Consider the following 22,689-nt stretch of genomic DNA (forward strand, 5'->3'; position numbering starts at 1 on the left):
GATCTTGTTCAGGTATAGTAGAACAACTGTAGAATGCTCCCAAGTTAAATCCCCAGTACCTTCCTCTGCCCCCAACATACACACCCCCCCCACAAGCAGTCTAAGAAGTCATTCCCTTCATGGTCAGCAAAGCACCATTGTCGAAGAAAGAGAGTCCCAATAGAAAAAGGCCTTGGTAACACAAACACTGTTTATTTCCACAAAAAAAGGACAGTGACTCTGTAGGTGTTTCTGGCAGCCTGCTGTCTGCCCCCTCAGTCAAGGGTCTGTGTTTATAATCTTCTAGGTCACATGCTTCATGGACCCTAAGCAACCTTGTGGGTGACCGCAGAGCAGCAAGACTCCTTGTTTTAATTGAGTATCTTCTGGTGAGGCATGAAGCTTGGCCAGCAGAGCAGAGAATTCTGATGCCAGTCAACAATCTCTCCTCTGTCCTTTGATCCTCAATTTGTCACCAAGTGATACCTGTCTGGGATAAGCTCAGGATGTTTGGGACAATGACATACTATTCAGGTAGAGAGAAGAGGACAGTGGCCTGGATTTGCATGGCATTGCATCTCACTGGAGGTTTATTCTCTCAGATGGCACTTTGGAAGGGGAAAGTGAAGCACCGAACAGAACACTCTGGAATGTGCAGGATCAGAAGTGAAAGGTTTTCTTTGTAGGTGGCAAGATAATGTCCCAGGCCACCAGCTCCAGCATGGGGCTGCAGATTCTGATAGCCTGCATGTTTGTGTGTGTGCATGTATGTGTGTGTGTGTACGTGTGAATGCAGGTGAAATACTCAATGTGCATTCTTGGGATAGAAGAGGTGGAAAGACTACTTACTCAATGGGGTTCCTGCTTAGGAAGAATCCTGCCTGTTGTTCAAGAGGGGCATCTGTCTCGGCATTGATGACTGACCTGGGACTGGTAAGCTTTGGGAAGGATGGTAGAACCCTTTAACAGAGGTTTAGTAGCACCACAATCAGGCCCAAATTAATAATTCTCCTGCTTGCAGGCTTTAAGTTTCTTCTGATAATATGCTGTGTGTCTCCCTCTGCTCCTTCTTTTGTTTCTTTCCTCCCTTCCTCACCTACTGGGAGACAATAACTGTGCTTAAAGCACTGGGGAGAAAATAATAAATTAGAAAAATACTAGTTCTTTTTTGTGTGGATTATATGATCTACCCAGGGTTTCTGAGCCTTGGCATGGTTAAACTTAGAGACCAAAGACTTGTTTTTGGTAAGGGGCTTGCCCATCATGATGATGTTTAGTAATCCTATTCCCTACCTTGAAAATCAGAAATGCCTCTAGAAGGCCCAATGTCCACTGGGTGTGACCACTGCCATGGCTGAGAACTCTGAGCAGTGAGGCACGAAGCTTAGTCCACACCTGCAGTGGAGTTTGCATGGATGTCTCTGTGTCTACTTGGGGTCTATTCACGGTCTGCTACTGCTCACAGATTCTGGGTTAGTGGGACTTGCAGGCAGTTTAGTGCACACCTGTTGTGAGAGAGTAATTGACCAGAGGCTATCAAATAAAACCATCATCAATAAAGGCACCATCTTAATATTGTGAGACTATCATGCAGATATTTCTGTTACAGCAAAAGTCAGTAGAGGTATCTGTGCTCTATAGCACTATGGTGATCACTTAGTAACTATAGCTATTATCATTTGGAAAAAAAAAAAAACTTTTAAATGATGCAATTGTCCAGACAGACACACAGCAAATACTGAGTCTGACTACCACAAAACCTGAATCTCTTTTTTTTCCTTTTTTGTGAACATAAGATCAAACCAAGGTGCTCTCTACCACTGAGCCACATCCCCAAATCTTTTTTAGAGTTAGGATCTTCCTAAGTTGCTTAGATTCTTGTGAAATTGCTGAGGATGAATTTGAACCTGTGGTCCTTCTTCCTCACCCTCCCCTGCTGCTTGGATGACAAGTGTGTACCACTGTGCCCAGCTGAAGACTGAGTCTTCCAGAATCCTGAGAGAATCTGAAGTACTGCAGTGGAAGACATTTCCTCATACTTTATTAACTGTCAAAACCATCATTCCCTGGGAAGAAGCACGCTGAAGGCTGAGCCAAGGATGAGTCCAGGGAAAGGTTTCACTTTCTGAGCTTTCATAGTGTGGCTGGGGATGGACCTGCATTTTCCTGGGTGACACAACTGTATCCTTATGAGAGTTGCTGGTAGGATGGACTCACCAGTTCAAATGCTTTTCATTGACACCATTTTTCAACCATTCTTTTTTTTCCCAAATGTAACAACATTATGGATTTGTAAAGTGTGCAGAGCAGCTATGTTTCATCAGGTACTGGATCAGTGTTCTCTAAAACAGATGTCATATATATATATGCAACCAGATACAAAGACACACAGTGCTTCCCCTGGTCTGTCTAGTAAATGCTATATAGTATGTTCAGGGGTGGGTGAAGGGTAGTGTGCTTCACTCTCATTTGTGCACACCCTCTGGAGGCTCAGGGGCCTAGGGGTCATGGACAGGACTCCTGGTATCTATTCAATGTAATCATTCAAACCCACTACATGTGTGGATTTAACAACAGGATGTGTTACATTTTGCTGTTCAATATCTTTGTTTTTCAGTCATCTGGTTTCAAACTTGTAAACTCTGCATATGATATAGAAAGCTAAATTATGTCATGCAGGACATTTTAAAAGCCAGAATCTGATGCCTGAAGTGTGACAAAAACAACTCTTGAATGTTTTTATGGACACCAAATCCTGAGTAAAATTTTGTATCTAACTGCAGAGCAAGAGACATTGACTTCTGGATGTAGTGGTGCATGCCTCTCATCCATGTAGCTTGGGAGGTTGATGCAGGAGAATCGCAAGTTCAAATCCAGCCTTAACAAAAGTGAGGCCCTAAGCAACTCATTAAAATTGTGTCTCTAAAGAAATACAAAATAAGGCTGGGATGTGGCTTAGGGGATGAGTGCCCCTGAATTCAATCCCTGGTATAGTACAAGAATAAAATGAATAAATAAATAAATAAATAAACATCAACAAAGGACCATACTATCCATCTGAGGTTATGGAAAAAAACTTTGATGTGATCATAGACTTTAGTCATAAGATAGTTTTATTAATGTGTTGGTTTGGTACAAAAGTGGCCTTTAAGTTCAAACATAGCTTTTGAAAAACAAGATTATTTTAATTCAATCAATACAGAGTGATTGAGGAAGGGACAAGTGAACTGGAGTGGTTCACAGGAGCAAAGAGGCCCAAGGTTCCAACTGTGCTCCCTGCTCACTTCCATGGGCTCCTGGGTCATGGCTGGTTGGGCCAGTGTGGGGTTTCATGCAGTCAGCTCTCCAAAACTATCTCGGGGCAACTGTAATTTTTCTTTGCAGTCTGAAATTTCTGGTGACCAATAAGGTGTGATCCCACAAAAAATGACTTTTACAGTCTATATGTATGTGAGGATGGTTTGAAGTATGAATCACCTGTTGCGTGGTAACACTTGAAGCATACTTAACACTTTGCCGCATTCATTACATTTATATGGCTCTTATCTAGTATGAATTTTTTGGTGAACAATGAGATTTTTCTAATAGAAATAGCTTTGCCACATTCTTTGCTTTTGTGTGGTTTCTCTGCACTATGAATTCTTTTGTGTTGAGAAATGTGTGATCTTTGATAAAAAGCTTTGCCATATTCTTTACACTTGTATAACTTTTCCCCAGTATTAATTCTCTGTTGTTGAATAAGGCATGATCTTTGATTAAAAGCTTTGCCACAGTATTTGCCTTTGTATGGCTTTTCTCCCATATGAAGTCTCTGAGGTTCACTAAGGAATGATCTTCAATTAAAAGCTTTGCCACATTACTGACATTTATATGGTTTCTCCCCAGTATGAATTTTCTGATGTTTACTAAGGCTTGAATTTTTATTAAAAGCTTTGCCACATTCTTTACATTTGTATGGGTTTTCTCCAGTATGAATTATCTGGTGTCTAGTAAGGTTTGATTTTTGATTAAAAGCTTTGCCACATTCTTTACATTTGTATGGCTTTTCTCCTGTATGAATTATCTGGGGTTTTAGGTATGCATTTTTATTAAAAGCTTTGCCACATTGTTTACATTTGTATGGTTTCTCCCTAGTATGAATTCTCTGGTGTTGTATAAGGTATAATCTTCGATTAAGTTTTGCCACATTCTTTACATTTGTATGGCTTCTCTACAGTATGAATTATCTTGTGTTGATTAAGGCATGAATTTATATGGTTTCTCCCCAGTATGAATTTTCTGATGTTTACTAAGGCTTGAGTTTTTATTAAAAGCTTTGTCACATTCTTTACATTTGTATGGCTTCTCCCCAGTATGAATTTTCTGGTGTTGAGTAAGGTTTGATTTTTGATTAAATGCTTTGCCACATTCTTTACAATTGTATGGCTTTTCTCCATTATGAATTCTCTGGTGTTGAGTAAGGTATGATTTTTGATTAAAAGCTTTGCCACATTCTTTACATTTGTATGGCTTCTCCCAAGTATGAATTTTCTGGTGTTGAGTAAGGTTTGATTTTTGATTAAATGCTTTGCCACATTCTTTACAATTGTATGGCTTTTCTCCATTATGAATTCTCTGGTGTTGAGTAAGGTATGATTTTTGATTAAAAGCTTTGCCACATTCTTTACATTTGTATGGCTTCTCCCCAGTATGAATTTTCTGGTGTTGAGTAAGGTTTGATTTTTGATTAAATGCTTTGCCACATTCTTTACAATTGTATGGCTTTTCTCCATTATGAATTCTCTGGTGTTGAGTAAGGTATGATTTTTGATTAAAAGCTTTGTCACATTCTTTACATTTGTATGGCTTCTCCCCAGTATGAATTGTCTGGTGTTTACTAAGGTTTGATGTTCGATTAAAGGCTTTTCCACATTGTTTACATTTGTATGGTTTCTCCCCAGCATGAATTCTCTGGTGTTGAGTAAGGTATGATTTTTGATTAAAAGCTTTGACACATTCTTTACATTTGTATGGCTTTTCACCAGTATGAATTAGCTGGTGAATAATAAATCCTGAGTTTCCACTAAAAGCTTTGCCACATATTTTACATTTGTATGGGTTTTCTCCAGTATGAATTTTCTGATGTTGAGTAAGGCATGATTTTTGATTAAAAGCTTTGCCACATTCTTTACATTTGTATGGCTTCTCTCCAGTATGAATTATCTGGTGTTGAGTAAGGCATGATTTTTTATTAAAAGCTTTGCCACATTCTTTACATTTGTATGGTTTCTCCCCAGTATGAATTCTCTGGTGTTGAGTAAGGTGTGATTTTTGATTAAAAGCTTTTCCACATTCTTTACATTTGTATGGTTTCTCCCTAGTATGAATTCTCTGGTGTTGTATAAGGTATAATCTTCGATTAAAAGTTTTGCCACATTCTTTACATTTGTATGGCTTCTCTCCAGTATGAATTACCTGGTGTTGAGTAAGGCATGAATTCTGATTAAAAGCTTTGCCACATTCTTTACATTTGTATGATTTCTCCCCCGTATGAATTCTCTGGTGTTGAGTAAGGTATGATTTTTGATTAAAAGCTTTGCCACATTCTTTACATTTATATGGCTTCTCCCCAGTATGAATTTTCTGGTGTTTACTAAGATTTGATTTTTGATTAAATGCTTTGCCACATTCTTTACAATTGTATGGCTTTTCTCCATTATGAATTATCTGGTGTTGAATAAGGTGTGATTTTTGATTAAAAGCTTTGTCACATTCTTTACATTTGTATGGCTTCTCCCCAGTATGAATTTTCTGGTGTTTACTAAGGTTTGATTTTTGATTAAAGGCTTTTCCACATTGTTTACATTTGTATGGTTTCTCCCCAGCATGAATTCTCTGGTGTTGAGTAAGGTATGATTTTTGATTAAAAGCTTTGACACATTCTTTACATTTGTATGGCTTTTCACTAGTATGAATTAGCTGGTGAATAATAAATCTTGAGTTTCCACTAAAAGCTTTGCCACATATTTTACATTTGTATGGGTTTTCTCCAGTATGAATTTTCTGATGTTGAGTAAGGCATGATTTTTGATTAAAAGCTTTGTCACATTCTTTACATTTGTAAGTTTTCTCTGCAGTATGAATTCTCTGGTGTTGAATAAGGTGCGATTTTTTATAAAAAGCTTTGGCACATTCTTTACATATGTATGGTTTCTCCCCAGTATGAATTCTCTGGTGTTGAGTAAGGCTTGATCTTTGATTAAAAGATTTCCACATTCTTTACATTGGTATTGCTTTTCTCCAGTATGAATTTTCTGGTGTATACTAAGGTATGATTTTTTTAGAGAGAGAGAGAAAAGAGAAAGAGAAAGAGAAAGAGAGAGAAAGAGAGAGAGAGAGAGAGAGAGAGAGAGAGAGAGAGAGAGAGAATATTTTTTAATATTTATTTTTCAGTTATTGGGGGACACAACATCTTTATTTTATTTTATGTGGTGCTGAGGATCAAACCCAGCATGCAACACATGCCAGGTGAGCGTGTTACCGCTTGAGCCACATCCCCAGGCCCTAAGGTATGATTTTTGATTAAAAGCTTTGCCACATTCTTTATATTTCCAGAATTTCTCTACACTATGATTACTGTAGTTTTTAAAAATGCTTGAACAACACTTAAAGACATTTTCCCATTTCTTATATTTGTAAGGTTTATCTTCACTGTAAAGCCTGTGGATTTTAGTAATGGATACATTTTGAGTAAAATGTTTTCTACATCCTTTATTTATGGAGGCTTTATCACTGCTCTGATATACAATTGAGGAATCTTTAAATGCTTTTACATATTTTTGTAACTTGTAGGGATTCCCTCCAATATTAATTCTCTGGTGTTCAGAAATGCTTGCAGTTTTACTAAAAGTGCTTTCACATACCTTATATCTGTAATTTGTTTTTTGGTTGTGAATGCTTAGATAAATAAATTTGGGGCATGGGTTAAAATCTTTCTCACTTTTACCATTGTAAAGCTCTTTAAAATGATCATATGGGTGTTTTCTAGGATTTAAATAAGAAGTAAATTTTAATGAGTTTTACAGAATTAATATTGTATTACACCAAAAACAAATGTACTGCAAATTACCTAGGTTAGAAACATGTCTATAGATATTGAAAGATTTATCATAAATATAGAGGTCTCTCCAAGTATCTACATCTGCTATGGCTTAAATGATAAGACAATTTGTCTGTATTGTATAGAAAATCAACCCCTTATTACTTTATAATAAAGGCAGATTAGAATACTGCAATTTTATATTATCAATCTGTAGACTTTTATCTAATGTGCACTCATGTAGAGATTATTGAAAGTTATAAAACATAATTGATTTTTAAGCATTTTATTATTGTATTGATTTTTTTTCATTAAAATGCCTATTTCTAAATACAGCATCCCTTTATGTTCAAAACACTAGAAAAATTAGGGATAACAGGAAATTACCTCAACATGGTAAAAGCTATACATGCTAAGCCTCAGGCCAGCAGAGTTCTAAATGGAGAAAAATTGAAGGTATTCACTTTAAAATCTGGAATAAGACAGGCATGCCCTCTCTCACCACTTCTATTTAACATAGTTCTTGAAACACTACCCAGAACAATTAGACAGACAAAAGAAATTAAAGGCATAAATATAGGAAAAGAGGAACTTAAATTAGCACTATTTGCCGATGACATGATCCCTAGCAGACCCAAAAAGTTCAACCAAAAAAACTTTAGAACTATAAATGAATTCAGCAAAGTGGCAGGATATAAAATCAATACCAATAAATCAAAGGCATTCCTGTATATCAGTGACAAATTCTCTGAAATGGAAATGAGGACAACTACTCCATTCACAATATCCTCAAAAAAAAAAAATAATACCTGGGAATCAACCTAACAAAAGAGGTGAAAGGTCTATACAATGAAAACTACAGATCCCTGAAGAAAGAAATAGAAAAAGACCTTAGAAGATGGAAGGATTTACCTTGCTTATGGATTGGTAGAATTAATATTATTAAAATGGCCATATTACCAAAAGCACTTTACAGATTCAATGCAATTCCCATCAAAATCCCAATGACATTCCTTGCAGAAATAAAAAAAGAAATCATGAAATTCATCTGGAAAAATAAAAGACCCAGAATAGCTAAAGTAATTCTAAGCAGGAAGAGTGAAACTGGTGGTATCGCAATTCCAGATTTTAAACTATACTATAGAGCAATAGTAACAAAAACATCATGGTATTGGCAGGAAAACAGGCTGGTAGCTCAGTGGTACAGAATAGAGGACACAGAGACAAATCCACAAAATTACAACTACCTTGTATTAGACAAAGGTGCTAAAAACATGCAATGGAGAAAGGATAGCATCTTCAACAAATGGTGCTGGGAGAACTAGAAATACATATGCAACAAAATGAAATTGAATCCTTTCTCTCACCATGCACAAAAGTCAACTCAAAATGGATCAAGGAGCTAGGAATCAAACCAGAGACTCTGCATCTAATAGAAGATAAAGTTGACCCTAATCTTCATCCCATGGGGGCAGGCCCCAAATTCCTTAATAAGACACCTATAGCACAAGACTTAAAACCAAGAATCAACAAATGGAACGAACCCAAACTAAAAAGTTTTTTCTCAGTAAAAGAAATAATATGTGAAGTGAATAGGGAGCCTACATCCTGGGAACAATTTTTTACCCCTCAAACATCAGATAGAGCTCTAATCTCTAGAGTATACAAAGAACTGAAAAAGTTAAACAACAAAAAAATAGATAACCCAATCAACAAATGGGCCAAGGACTTGAACAGACACTACTCAGAAGGGGATATACAATCAACCAACAAATACATGAAAAAATGTTCACCATCTTTATCAATCAGAGAAATACAAATTAAAACTACTCTAAGATACCATCTCATTCCAATAAGAATGGCAGCCATTATGAAGTCAGACAACAATAAGTGCTGGTGAGGATGTGGGGAAATAGGTACACTCATACATTGCTGGTGGGACTGCAAATTGGTGTAGCCAAATTGGAAAGCAAAATGGAGATTCCTTGGAAAGCTGGGAATGGAACCACCATTTGATTCAGCTATTCCCCTTCTCAAGACTATACCCAAAAGACCTAAAAAGAGCATACTACAGGGACACAGCAACATCAATGTTTATAGAGCACAATTCACAGTAGTTAGAATGTGGAACCAACCTAAATGCCCTTCAATAGATGAACGGATTAAAAAATATGGCATTTATACACAATGGAATATTACTCAGCACTAAAATGTAACAAGATCATGGCATGTGCAGGGAAATGGATGGCATTAGAGCAGATTATGCTAAGTAAAGTTAGCCAATCCCTAAAAAAACAAATGCCAAATGTCTTCTCTGATATAAGGGGGGTGACTCAAAATGGGACTGGGAGGAAGAGCATGAGAATAAGACTACCACTAAATAGGGAAGAGAGGTGGGAGGGAAAAAGAGGGAGAAGGGGAGTTGCACTGAAGATGGAAGAAGAACCTCATCATTATACAGAATACATGTATGATGCTGTGATGAGAAAAAGAAAAAAAAAGTGTGTCACATTAGATTAGATAGAGAGAAATGATGGGAGGGGAGGGGAGGAGTAGGGGGGATAGGAAGGGCAGCAGAATAGAATAGACCTTATGATTGCTGTATGTGTATAGGTGATTCTATGACCAGTGTGATTTTGCAATCTGTACGATTAGAAAAATAAGAAATTATATCCCAATGATTCAAATGTATGAATTGCCAAGATCATTGTAATGTCAGTTGTAGCTAATAAAAAAAATAAAATTAAATTTAAAAAACTTGCCTATTTATAAAGCCGAGCAAACTGGTTGAATCTTTATTTTCCTGAAGATATTATAAAGGTGCAGCTTCATAATGGCTTGCAAATATCACATATATATGTAATTTGATACATGTTTTTGAATTTGAAAATATTTTGAATGGTAAGTTTTTTTTACACAGAATACAAAGTAGTAAAAAGTTTATGATTACAATAATGTAATTAAAAGTTTTAACCAAATAAAAAGTGACTGGCACATTTGAGTAGTCAATCTTTTGAGATGTTTATAATAATTTAACCTGATGAATGCTTGGATAAATAAATTTGGGGCATTTTTGTGTAATTTTGTGTAATTTTCTGTATAAATAATTTTCATGTTTTTTTCTTCATTTAAAGAATTTTTAAAATTTCCTTCTCTTTCAATTTCTATTTCTTATTTAAAATTAAGCATTACATGTCTTGTTATACATACCTTCTCTTTATCAAGTTTTGCAAAAAACATTTTATTTCTTGCTCTCCTGAAAATTCTTGGTTTTGATTAGAAGTCATGCCTGAAAAAAAAATTAAAATAGCAAGTTATTCCGCTTACTACACTATGATGAATATACTCTGCAAATATATAAAATTTTATAAAGTTGGGGGGATAGTCAGAGAACAGTATAATTCAAAGCCACTTTTACTCAAGATCTATACAGAGTTTACTAGAATACACTGACAAAAGTTGTGAAAACTTTGAAAATCATCTTAAAAATTTATAGCACCACAGATGAGGACAACATTCAAACTGATTACTATTACCACAACAATATCAAATCACAGCCCTTCACTTCAAAATACTCAGACTCCACCTGTGACACAAATGTTGCAGGAAATGAATATCTCTTACTTATTTGTTATCTCTTTGGGGTTTGTTTCTTAAGATTGAACACAGGAGTATTCTATCACTAAAATATATCCAAGACACTTCTATATTTATGCTTTTTTTGAGACACTTTATCAGAAAGATGCTGAAATTTATTTCAAACTGGCATTCCACTGCCTCAGCTTCCCAGTTATATGGAATTACATTGACATATCATTGCACATGACCTGTTTTTGTTTCCTTTGTAACTTACAAATATTTTCCAAAATGACTTTAATGATGTAGTTTAACAGATTTTAAATATAAAAATTTCAATGAAAATAATAGCTCGTATAATAAAAGGTATTATCAACTCAAGCAAACAAAGAATATAACACTAGTAATTGAGAGTTAAAAAGTTGATGCTGTTAAATAACTAAGCAATGCCAAATAACTACTTGAAAGATATTTAATAAAATAAATAACAATGTAGAAAATTGAAAGAAATTCAGAAAAAAATAGCAACAGAAAAAGCAGAAATTATATACTAAAAATATTTTTTTATAAAACAATACCTCAGGCTGGGGACACAGCTCAGATGGTAAACACTTCACATGCAAAAGGTGGGGCTTAATTCCTGGCACCACACACACACATTTCACACACACACACACACACACACACACACACACACACACAGTCTCATACATTAGAAATTTGAAGAATATATTAAAGGCTAGAATTAATTAAAAGACACAGGTAGGGCTGGTTAATGTAGTGTATGACTGTAATCCCAGCATCTGGGGAGGCTAAGGCAGGAGGATTATGAGTTCAAAGACAGATTCATCAATGGTGATGCATGAAGCACCTTAGTGAGACCCTGTCTCTAAACAAAATACAAAATAGGCTGGTGATGTGGCTCAATGATTCAGTGTCCCTGAGTTACATCCTCAGTACAAATAAATAAATGAATAAATAAATGACACAAGTTAATAAATTTATACTCAAACTTTTGAAACTCTTCAAGAAAAAATTTTGATATGACTGAGAAAAAGAAATTTTAATTATAATGATATTGTTTTATGGTTAACCATTGATTTCTTTGCAGAAGTCTTCCAGAAAAGAATTGGAGCATAAAGGTATGTATGTTGAAAGAAAAAGAAAATATGAACCTAGAATACTTTATCCACCAATATCATTTTTTAAACAATACAGGCTTTAGATATATGCATATTCAAAAATGACTTTACTTCTTGGCCTGCTCTAAGAGAAATAATCAATGGAATCTCTCCAATAAAATAAATCTGCACAACAGCAATGATAAAAAATTTGAAAGCTTATGTGAAAAAAAAATATATATATACATATACAAATATATATTTTATTTTACTTTCATTATTGTACATAAAACATTTGATTCTACTATAGAATTTGGAAAACTAAAGCGTAAAAATTATCATAATTCTTTGTTAATCAGCACAAGTTAGAAAAGCATGTGTGAAATCAATCATAAATCATGGCAACACATGTAAAGACACGGATTATCTTAGAAAACCAAAGTTAATTCAGTTTGAAACATAGTGCAAAGTAAGAAACTTTTAAAATTTCTTCTATAGTAATACATGACAGTAGAACATATCTTCATATATTATACATTCATAAAGTATAACTACCTATTTTTGTGGTGGTAAATTTTGTGGAGTTACACTGGTTGTGTATTCACATAAGAACATAAGAATGTTATTTTCAATTTATTCTACTGTTTTTAAGTACTTTTATGTAATTCCAAATAATGACAAAATAAATGTCAAAGATACAAAAATAGGAAAAAATGAAATATCACTATAAAAATTTATGAACTACAAATTAAGGCAGTTTTTTAATAGTAGAAAAAAATATAAGAAATAAATAAAACTTGAAAACTACAGAAGTAAGTTCTTCCTCATCAGTAACTTAAGTACAAATAAACTATTTTGAAAAAACCTAATCAGAACACAATGTGACTAACAAGATTAAACTTAAAAATATGTTAACTGTTTCAGATGTAAATCTACAGAAGATTGTCTTTAGATATAAGGTTACCAAAAGACTAAATCAAAAAGATATAACAAATATTACATTCAAAATTGCAAAGATTATAATACTATATAAATAAGAGACAAAGTAGATTATTATATAAAGATAAATATGACCAATCCTGGGAATACATTCATAGTGAATATATTTGTAACACAAACATATTTTTCATATATAAAAGAGAACACACACTAAAAATTCAACATCATAGAAAGCAACAAAGCAATAGTAGGAAACATCAATTCCCAATTAATGCAAACAAACAAAAAAATAGCATTGCATTAGTACCCAGGGAATTAAAAAAACAAAAACTTCAAAAAGCATTAAAAACTAATTAGGTTTACAGAGGCAATCTTCTCTATAGTGTATGGAATATTATTCCAAAGAGATCAGGTTAAAAGCACAAAACAAATGTTAAAGATATTAAAATATTGAAGTTGCTTTCTAAAATAACACAATAAGTTCCAAAACAAAAGTGAAAGTTATCTTCAAAATTTATGAATATGAGTTTAAAGCCAAATTCAGTGATTAAACAAGGCCCTAAGCAACTTAGATAGACACCGTCACAAAAAGAAATATAAAAACAGCTGCCAACCAGGCATGGTAACACACATCTGTATTTCAAGCAGCTTGGGAGTGTGACAGCAAGATTTTGAGTTCAAAGCCAGCCTTATCAAAAGAAAGGTGCTAAGCAAATCAAGGAGATCATATTTCTAAATAAAATTAAAAATGGGGCTTGGGATGTAGCTCAGTGACCAAGTGCCCCTGAGATCAATCCCCAGTACCCTTCCCAAAAAACGTGTTGTTGATGTGGCTTAATTGTAAAGAACCTCTGCTAAAAAAAAAGAAAAAAAAAAGAAAAAAAATCCTATAGCACCCCAAATAATCTAAGCAGTCCATGTAATACCAAATAATCAACATTACTTTTGTATAAACAATTCTGTGGAATATCCTGGATGCATCAATAACTAAACATATTAAAATTTTTTTATAAACTCCTTCCTGATATAAAAATAATAAAAGCTACAATATTCAATATATTTTGAGGGTAACTGAGAAAGCCCCGAATAAGAAAACTGAAAGTACATCAATTAGCCCTCAACTTGATGGTGAAATTAAAATATATTTACAGATCTATTCTCATTAAAACAACATTCAATAGAGACCAATGTGGCAAGCCAATCGAATATCATTTCACATAATTACATGAAGGCAATTTGGAATGAACTATGAAAAGTTTTCAAACTTTTCAAAGATAAGAAATTATATAATATTTACAACGGTCAACTTTTAGTACAGTGTGTTAAGTGAAATAGTAATTGACAAAAAAAAAAAATAACAGGTAATTCTACTTATGAGAGATATCTACTGTAGCCAAATATACAGACCAAAAGGAATAGCATCAGGGATGAAAAAGTATTCCAAAGGAGCACTTGTTTGGATGAAAAATGAACTTACTTTTTAGTTGATCCAAACTTTCTAGAAAAAAAAGTTACAAAAAAAATTGAAAGAACACTACTGACCAGTAAATTTAAAATATATAAGACAGTAAATTCAGGAAAGTTACACAGTTTTGATCACAATTACAAATTTGACAAATATATAAAAGTTAAAAAAATTGTAAAAATCTTTATGGTACCTTTAAAAAGCTAAAATCTTACTCCTAGACAAAAGAACAGATTCATATATATAGAGATGATGAATATGCCATTAATTCTAGCTACTTGGAAGGCTGAGGCATGCAAATAAAATTTTAGCTTTAGCCACTTACCAAGAGTCTATTTTAAACTAAAAGCCAAAAGGGGGTGATGATAAAGGTAAATATTATAAGAACCTCTGAGTTCAATTTGCAGTACATATACATGTATATAACAAAATTTATATATATAGAAACTCTGAGTTCAATCTGCAGTGTGTATATATATACATAACAAAATTTAGATACATTACATGAAGAAGCACAAGAACAGGGTAAACAATCAAGGCACTATATATAAATCATAAATAAAACAGGGGTAATATTTATACATGTAAGTAAAAGTATAGAAAACTTGATTGAAAATTGGCACATGGTTCAAGTGCAGTCTAATTTCACCTAATGTTTTCCTAAAGTGACAAATTATGATAATTTCTATTTAATCATAACATATAGATATAAAAATAAAAACAATATCACTGATGTGAGAAAAATAATGAAAACACTGAAGCTGTCTAAAGAGTGAAACTCAAAAAAGACACAAGAATTAGAGTAATGTAACCCACAAAATTCTGAATAATTGTATTACAATAGAAATCTTTCTTTTAATTATTTTGTAGTTATAGGTGAACAGAATACATTTATTTTATCCGCTTATTTTTATGTACGCTAAGGATGAAACACAGTACCTCACATGTGTGAGGCAAGCCCTCTGCCACTAAACTATAGTCTAAGCCCTGAAAATTCTTCTTTAAACCACATTGATCAGCTATACTCACATAACCACTAGGAGCAGTCATTGTGAATTACTGCTATTCATTACATAGCAGAATAAATTCACAGAATGTCCAGTATAAGCATTCATATAAAGCTCTGATGAGAAAAATTTGAATGAATAAATATTTAAATTATATTTAAAAAACTCTTCTATAATATTAATATATTATGGTTTTACTTAGAGGTATTTGGAAATTAGCAGATTTTCAAGGGAGCCCCTGAATACAAATAAGTGCCAGGTTATGCATATCCTCACAGGCATTGTGGAATATTTTGTAGGGATTCTGACTGTGGAAATATACAGAGAATCATCCCTCTGGTGAGCAAATTCCTAGGCCAGGGGTAACAGGCACTCTGTTTCCCACACTTAGAATGCCCTGGAATTTTCCCTAGGAACTAGTAATGTAATTAAATGCATGTGCAATACCAAGCTGCTATGGCAAAATGCTCTGCTCAAAAAGGCTCTGCACTAGAGTCTTATCAGCCTCAAACATGATCTCTGGAAGACAGCTCCTGAGAATAAAGGAACTCTCTCTTTTTTTATAAGCACAATGTTTCAATGAACCTGAAACTCTCTACATAATAGTAAGTTTATACAATGGAATTTCTTGAGAGCTATACAAAACTCCTAAGTTTGCACATTGCAATTTAGTATATAACTGAGGAATAAAGTGCATAATGTTGCTAAATTTCTAACCTGCCTAGTAATAAAATGACAATATGTAGTCATGATGCCAATGACCTAAATTAACCTATTGATACAAATAAAGCTTGGCAGCTTGGCCTCTTTGCCATTATGCCACCTTTCCTCCCTCTTGTCTATGTGTCTTCTTCTTCTTCTTCTTCTTTTTTTTTTTTTAACTTTCCTGCAATACTTTGTTAATTTGAATGTAGGGAGATCACTGGAGGAAAAGAAGGAGCTTAAATAATTGATTGCATGGTAAATATAGAGCATGGAATGCTCTTTATTGATTGCAATAGAAACAAACCTAGGCTTGAAAAACTAATTTCTGTTGGATTTTAGCTTATCAATTAACATTTTAACATGTGAATTCCTCTTTGACATTTGGACCTTTTGTCTGTACTCTTTGCTTCATTGATTTCTACCCACTTTGATATGTCTACTGTCAATTTTCTCTTCAAATCCCAAGGTTATTTCTTTGGGGACAGAAAGGTGACCAAGGATTACTTCCAGAAAGTAAAAATTTTTGATGGAAAATTTAATGTGTCACATTTTGTTATTTTCTTGGTAACTACAGAAGTCTTCTTAATGTTGTCCTCATTAGGAAAAAAGAAAAAGAAAATACCCCATAAGATTCTACACAATTATTTTCCATTTTTTTCCCCAGGAAAAAAACACTAAAATAATTTGAAACCATTTTCATTCTCTACATTGTGACCACTACTTAGAAAAGATAAATTAAACATAAAAAGGAAAACCTTCAACATTTTCTTTTTTACATAAACAAATGCCAATCTTTGTCGTAAAAATAAGAATCTAAAACTTTTTTCATGCAGAATAGAAATTGCAATAAGACACTCTACACAGTTTAAAAAAATAATAATCCTTGGTTTTGAATTAGAAATTCTGACTTAAATTTAGGCTCACCAATAAAGAGTAGGTTTCTACAGATCTCTAACATCACATCTCCATATAAAGTCTGCTGAGAAGGGTCCAGGCATTTCCATTCTTCTTCAGAAAAATCAATGATCACATCACTTAATGTCAAAGGTTCCTGAAATAAAAATGAGTAAATACATATCACATAAATTATATGATTAGTGACATAGTATTTATTTCTCTTAAAAAATGTACTGAGAGTTAAAAGAAGTGTCTTTCACATATAGTAGTGACCTCATCCATTCAATAAGATACTTTTTTGTGGTGCTAGGGATTGAACCCAGGGCCTTGTGTATGCAAGGCAAGCACTCTACCAACTAAGGGATATCCCCAGCCCTAATAATTAGTTACAAGCAGCAAAATTGGTGGATAAAGTTGGTATAATGGAACCCAGGGAGCAGAATGTGTGAAGTTAAACACTTAGTGGAAAAAAAATCCAACATAATCCCAAAGGATGAATAATAGTAGCAATTAGTTATTGAATATTCAAAAGAAGTACAAACAAACAAAGCAATGATACTTGAAACATGCATAGCAAAATTATAAGTAATAATTTTACTCATACAACAGTGGTCACCTCAGTGACCATATGAGATCACTAAAGACACACGAAAACATCCATCAGTCCACATATTTATTTGAATGGTCAAAGTTGTCTATCTTCTCATATTTACACATACCATAAAACAAGTACTGTATTTAAAAAATTACTTTTACTTCTTCAGACCACAACATCACAACTCACTTCTAAAACAATAGAATAAAAATTTTAACTATCAAACTATTACAAAACACTTAGGTCCTTGGGTCAACTTGAATTACATGGCAAAAAGTTATAAAAAAATTAAAAAGCAAATTAAGCGAAAGACTGTTAATCTCTCAGTTTATAAGGAAACTGACACATCAGTTTAACATTCCCAGATTTGGATAACCACTCTCACTGTGAAACTCTATCTCACTGTGAAAATGTATCCTCATTTCAAAGTAGGAAGTGAGAGAATACCAAGCAGTTAACAAAAAAATTCTGAAAGGTTCTGGCACCCTAAATGCCTCCCTGAAAGCATAAAAATACTACTTTTTCCAGGGTCTCAATTATCACTAGTGAATAAACACATACGTGAAGTTAGTTTAAGGTTCTGATCTGTGATGTCTTTTTTCTGTATTATTATTATTATTATTATTATTATTATTATTATTATTATTATTTAGATATTTAACCCAGGGGCACTCTACCCCAGAAAGGCATTTCTAGAAGTTTCAATTTTTTTTTTTTTTTTTAATTTTGATAATTGGGCTCACAAAGTTGCTTAGGGCCTCTAAATTACTGAGACTGAACTCAAACTTATTTCTTTCTACCTCATTTTTCCACACCATTGTGATGTGAGGTGTGTGTCACCACTCCTGACTCTGCAACTGCTTTTGATACCAAATACTCAAATTTGCACAACAACCATTATTTCAACAATTAGTAGTCCAATAATTCATTTATGATAACATTTAGTACAGATCCCACAAGGTTAAGGTTCACTCCTTTCAAATTTTACTAACTGAGGTACCAGTTTCAAGCCCCAGAATAGAAAAACATTTATATTTATGATTCATTTTCTATAATTTAACATCTCAATATCTACATGCTCAGGTTACATATTCTGAAAAAAAAAAAAAGAACACGCTTGTGTATACCAGGTTCTTATAAATTATATAAATCAGGAAGTTGACAATTGAAAACTTGCATAGAACATAAAAAATGTCAGAGAAAAATTGGACACTATATAGGCCATTTTAGGAAACAACTTGTTGAAGATATTACCTCCAATTTTTCTGTTCTGCTACAGCAGTGAAGAGCCCCCTTCCCATTATGATTTAGAAGATCCTCACTATTTTAAATATGCTGATTCAGTTACTCATTCTGCATATATCCATTTTTTTCATCAAAAATATTTAATTGAACACATTTGCATTCAGGGGTAAGAACAAAATATTTGTAAAAGAAAAAATAAAAATGAAGCCTAAGTTTCTTCTCTATGTGAAATCCTTAGAATATTGAGCCATCACATATCAGCCAAAACCAACATATATTCAATTTTCTTAAAACTCTTAAAATACTTATTCATTGGCTACAGGGTAAGGGATCCTTCATTTGGAATTTTGATTTATTTATATTTTTGATACAGGAGCATTCTACAACTGAGATATATCCTATGCCTTTTAATTTTTTTTTCCTTTTGAGACAGTGTCTCACTAAGTTGCTACACTAATCTTGAACTTTAACCTTTCTCCCTCAACCTCCAGGTAGTTGTTATTAGTGGCATGTCCTAATGTTCCCAGAAAGATATAAATGTTCTAAACTCCTTTGGTTCACCTGCTTTTCACTTTTTTTTTGCCTTTTCTTCTAAAAAACAAGCTCTTGACAGCCTAAGATTTTAGATGCATCCATATATTATATTTTATGAATTTGAAGTATTGCAATATAGATTTAGAAAAGAAAAGCTGCTTATTACCTATCTCTGAATTTTTCCAATCTGATATTCTAGAAATAGCTCCACAGCAATGAAAACTATAGCCACAGATAGAAATAAGATCTAACTTAACCTTCAATAATGTTCTTTTACAGGCTCAAAAATTGACCTTAGTTTGAATACAATTTTATTCTAAAATTTGTCTCTATCATTTCTCTTTGAAAACATTTTTTATATCTTTCAAATATTAGTGATAAATTACATTTCATAGGTAATGAAATGTTAAACAAAATGAGACATATTTACTTAAATATTTGGTTACCACCCCAAACTTGAGGCACTACATTATGTCTTTCAATTAGCACATAGTTTTTCTTTGAAGACTTCTGAACAAACACACTAGGATTTTTTTTTTTTTTTCAGAATTCTTGGTACAGTTTATTTTCCTTTCAAATTCTGGCACCTTATAATCATTTTTCCCGAGATGAGTAAGGAAAGGGAGGACAAAAATAATATTTGCCTTTATTTTAAGTTACAGACATCTAAATAGATCAAATATTCCAATATTTGATCTATTTAGGTGAAACCTATGAAGAATATTCCTATAATATCTAGAGTATCCAGCTAGTCCAACAAGGTGCACCATTCCCTGATTATAGGCTGCTCTGTAGGAAGGGAGGGTTACGCACAAGTTGGTATTCTGTAGGTAATTCAACAAACATGGAAGCTGTGGGCACCTTGGGTCAGTTTCATGTAATTTTTACACCATGACCACTCAAAGACATGGCAGATACTGAAGAGACATCACACTCTAAAGTTTCTTAAGGGGCCCCTAAACTTGCTGTCTATTCTTATGAAAGACAAATAAACAAAAGGTTCAAAGATTTGTTTTTAATTTTAATACCAAGGATTAGACTCAGAACTGCCTACACACTGAGCATCATTCCCCTCCCTTTTATATGTATATATTTTTATTTTTAATTTATTCATCCTCTTTTTTCATCTTACTAAAATGCTGAGATTATGAATATGCATCTTCACACCTGGAATTAGGTACAAACACTTTTTCAAGTACAGGTGACAGGGGTTCTGCTCCCCAATTCAACTGAGCGGGCCACACTATTGCTGGCATTCCGCAATCCATCATTGAGGGTGTCAAACAGATCTGCGTGTTCATGACCATCCCGTACCTGCCCAAGCCATCAAGTTCTCCAGTCATCTTTGCAGGTGGTCAGGACAGGTACAGCACAGGCAGCGACAGTGTGAGCTTTCTCCACACCACCCCATCCATGTGCCTCAACCCTGACCTGGAGGGACCACCTCTAGAGGCCTATACCATTCAAGAACAGTATGCCATTCCACAGTCAGATTTGACCAAGCTGCACCAATTGGCAATGCAACAATCTCATTTTCCTATGATGCATGTCAACACTGGATTCAGTGCAGGTTTGGATGTATCTGCTCAGACTACTTCTTATGAACTCAACATTCCAAACGATTTCATTGGCTGCATAATCGGATGTCAAGGTGCCAGAATCAATGAGATTAGTCAGATGTCTGGGGCGCAGATCAAAATATTGAACCCAGAGGAAGGATCTACTGATAGGCAGGTTACCATCACTGGATCTGCTGCCAGCATTAGCCTGGCTCAGTATTTAATCAACATCAGGCTTTCCTGGGAGATGGTTGGCATGGGGAGCAGCTAGAACAATGCAGATTCATCCATAATCCCTTTCTGCTGCTCACCACCACCCATGATTCATCTGTGTAGTTTCTGAACAGTCAGCGATTTCAGGTTTTAAATAGTTTGTAAATTTTCAGTTTCTACAAACTTTATCATACACTCGTGATTTTTTAATTAAAGCATTTTAATTCCTTTCTCTGTTCAGATGTTAATGCTGAGATCCATATTTCAGTTTAGTTCTGTAATGTCAGGAATTTTTCAAAAACATTGAGATGGACTGGAGCTTTTTCTTTGTGAATAGAAACTGGATGTCACAGTGATACATGGGGGTTTTAGTCCTGTTGTCTTCCTGTTATTTTTGTACCTTTTATCCCTTACAGGACCCTGATTGGGTTTTGAATAGAAGCTTTATTGCAATTAAGATATTTTCTCCTGTTCATCACTCCCATGTTTTTTATTCACCCTCAATTGTTTATTCCTACAACGCTGTATTTAGTTGCTCCTTGTGAAACCTTATGCCCAGATTGAGGATTAGACTTTGCTAGTTCTTAACTGGAGAATAGGTGTGCAGTCCCATGGTTGGAGGATGCACACATACATATACATGGAAGCAGTTGACCTGTATCTGGGATTCACCTTCATGGGAATATTTGTCCTTGTTCAAGCTTGCATATTTTAAATGAAAAAAAAAAATCATTGGAATTGTCAAGCTTTATTCTTTGCCATGCAAAATTTTAGAACCTTGTGGAAAATTGATTTGGTACTGCCTACATAGGTACACCTTAATGAGCCATCAGTTCTACTCTTAGACACTAAAATATTCTGAATGTTCCAACAGGGAGGTGCCACTGCTGCCTTCACCATGAAAATAGACTGCATCTGCCACCACCTTCCACTGTCCATATTCCCTAAGTTGGACCCTGGTTACCAAGATTCTAATGAGCCTATGCCCAGTCCCACAACAATGTCGGAGTCAAGCATAAGGTATGTGGCATAGTTGGGAATCAAGGATCTGAACATGGACACAATGGAAGAAAAGGCAAAGTGGAATGAGTAGAAGAAAAAGTGGTGAAGGAGTAAAAGAATGGATCTGAGGAGGAAGAAGAAACTGCTAACTGTGAATTAGATGAGAAAAATGTTGATCACAAGCAGGAGAAGACAGGAAATATGGTGGCAGCATGACACTTACTCCAGTGGCCTCATATTAGGCATCTCCTAAAACCCAGAACTTAATAGTATAATCAAACAAGGATGCATACACCTGGCTTCCTCCTCGTAGAGCTCTACCAGAGATGTCACACTCTTTTTCTTTCAAGATGAATAATTTCTTCCTCTCCAGGCACTGCTCATCCAACTTAAATCTTCTGTTGCTCCATTTCTAAACCTGTTCCATCTGAGCTCCCTCAGGTTGTCTCCAGTAGCTCACACCTAATCTTTTTTTTTTTCTTCAACCCATCCCACCACTCCTTATACTCTGGAAACCCTCATAACTGAACTCTTAATGCTCCAACCCTGATATTTTGAGCTACCCCTCTTTTTTTCTGACTCCTGGATCACTCTCTGATTTGCTCCACCAACAAAACATCAAGTATAATTGGTGTAAGATTTTGTTTCCTACACAATAAGCTACATATTTTACTCATTTTTGTTGTATAATTAAATGAATAAATTATCCCACTCTTCTTGGAATAATACTTTAAAAGAACTAGTTGGAGAAAAATAGTTGAAGTTACCACTAGG

At 34.2% G+C, this 22,689-nt stretch overlaps 1 protein-coding gene and 1 pseudogene across 1 annotated transcript; one reads left to right on the plus strand and one right to left on the minus strand.

The window, feature by feature from the left end:
- Nucleotides 1-4,215: 4,215 nt before the first annotated feature.
- LOC143404041 (uncharacterized) lies at nucleotides 4,216-6,234 on the minus strand. Its single transcript, XM_076862404.1, has 2 exons — nucleotides 5,434-6,234; nucleotides 4,216-5,265 (listed from the first exon to the last, which is right to left on the minus strand). The coding sequence occupies exons 1-2, from the start codon at nucleotides 6,232-6,234 to the stop codon at nucleotides 4,216-4,218; spliced, it is 1,851 nt and encodes a 616-aa protein (XP_076718519.1).
- A 13,751-nt stretch (nucleotides 6,235-19,985) lies between these two features.
- LOC143404042 (poly(rC)-binding protein 2 pseudogene) lies at nucleotides 19,986-21,143 on the plus strand (annotated as a pseudogene).
- Nucleotides 21,144-22,689: the final 1,546 nt, after the last annotated feature.

Source organism: Callospermophilus lateralis, chromosome 7 (assembly GCF_048772815.1).
Source record: "Callospermophilus lateralis isolate mCalLat2 chromosome 7, mCalLat2.hap1, whole genome shotgun sequence".
NCBI lineage: Eukaryota > Metazoa > Chordata > Mammalia > Rodentia > Sciuridae > Callospermophilus > Callospermophilus lateralis.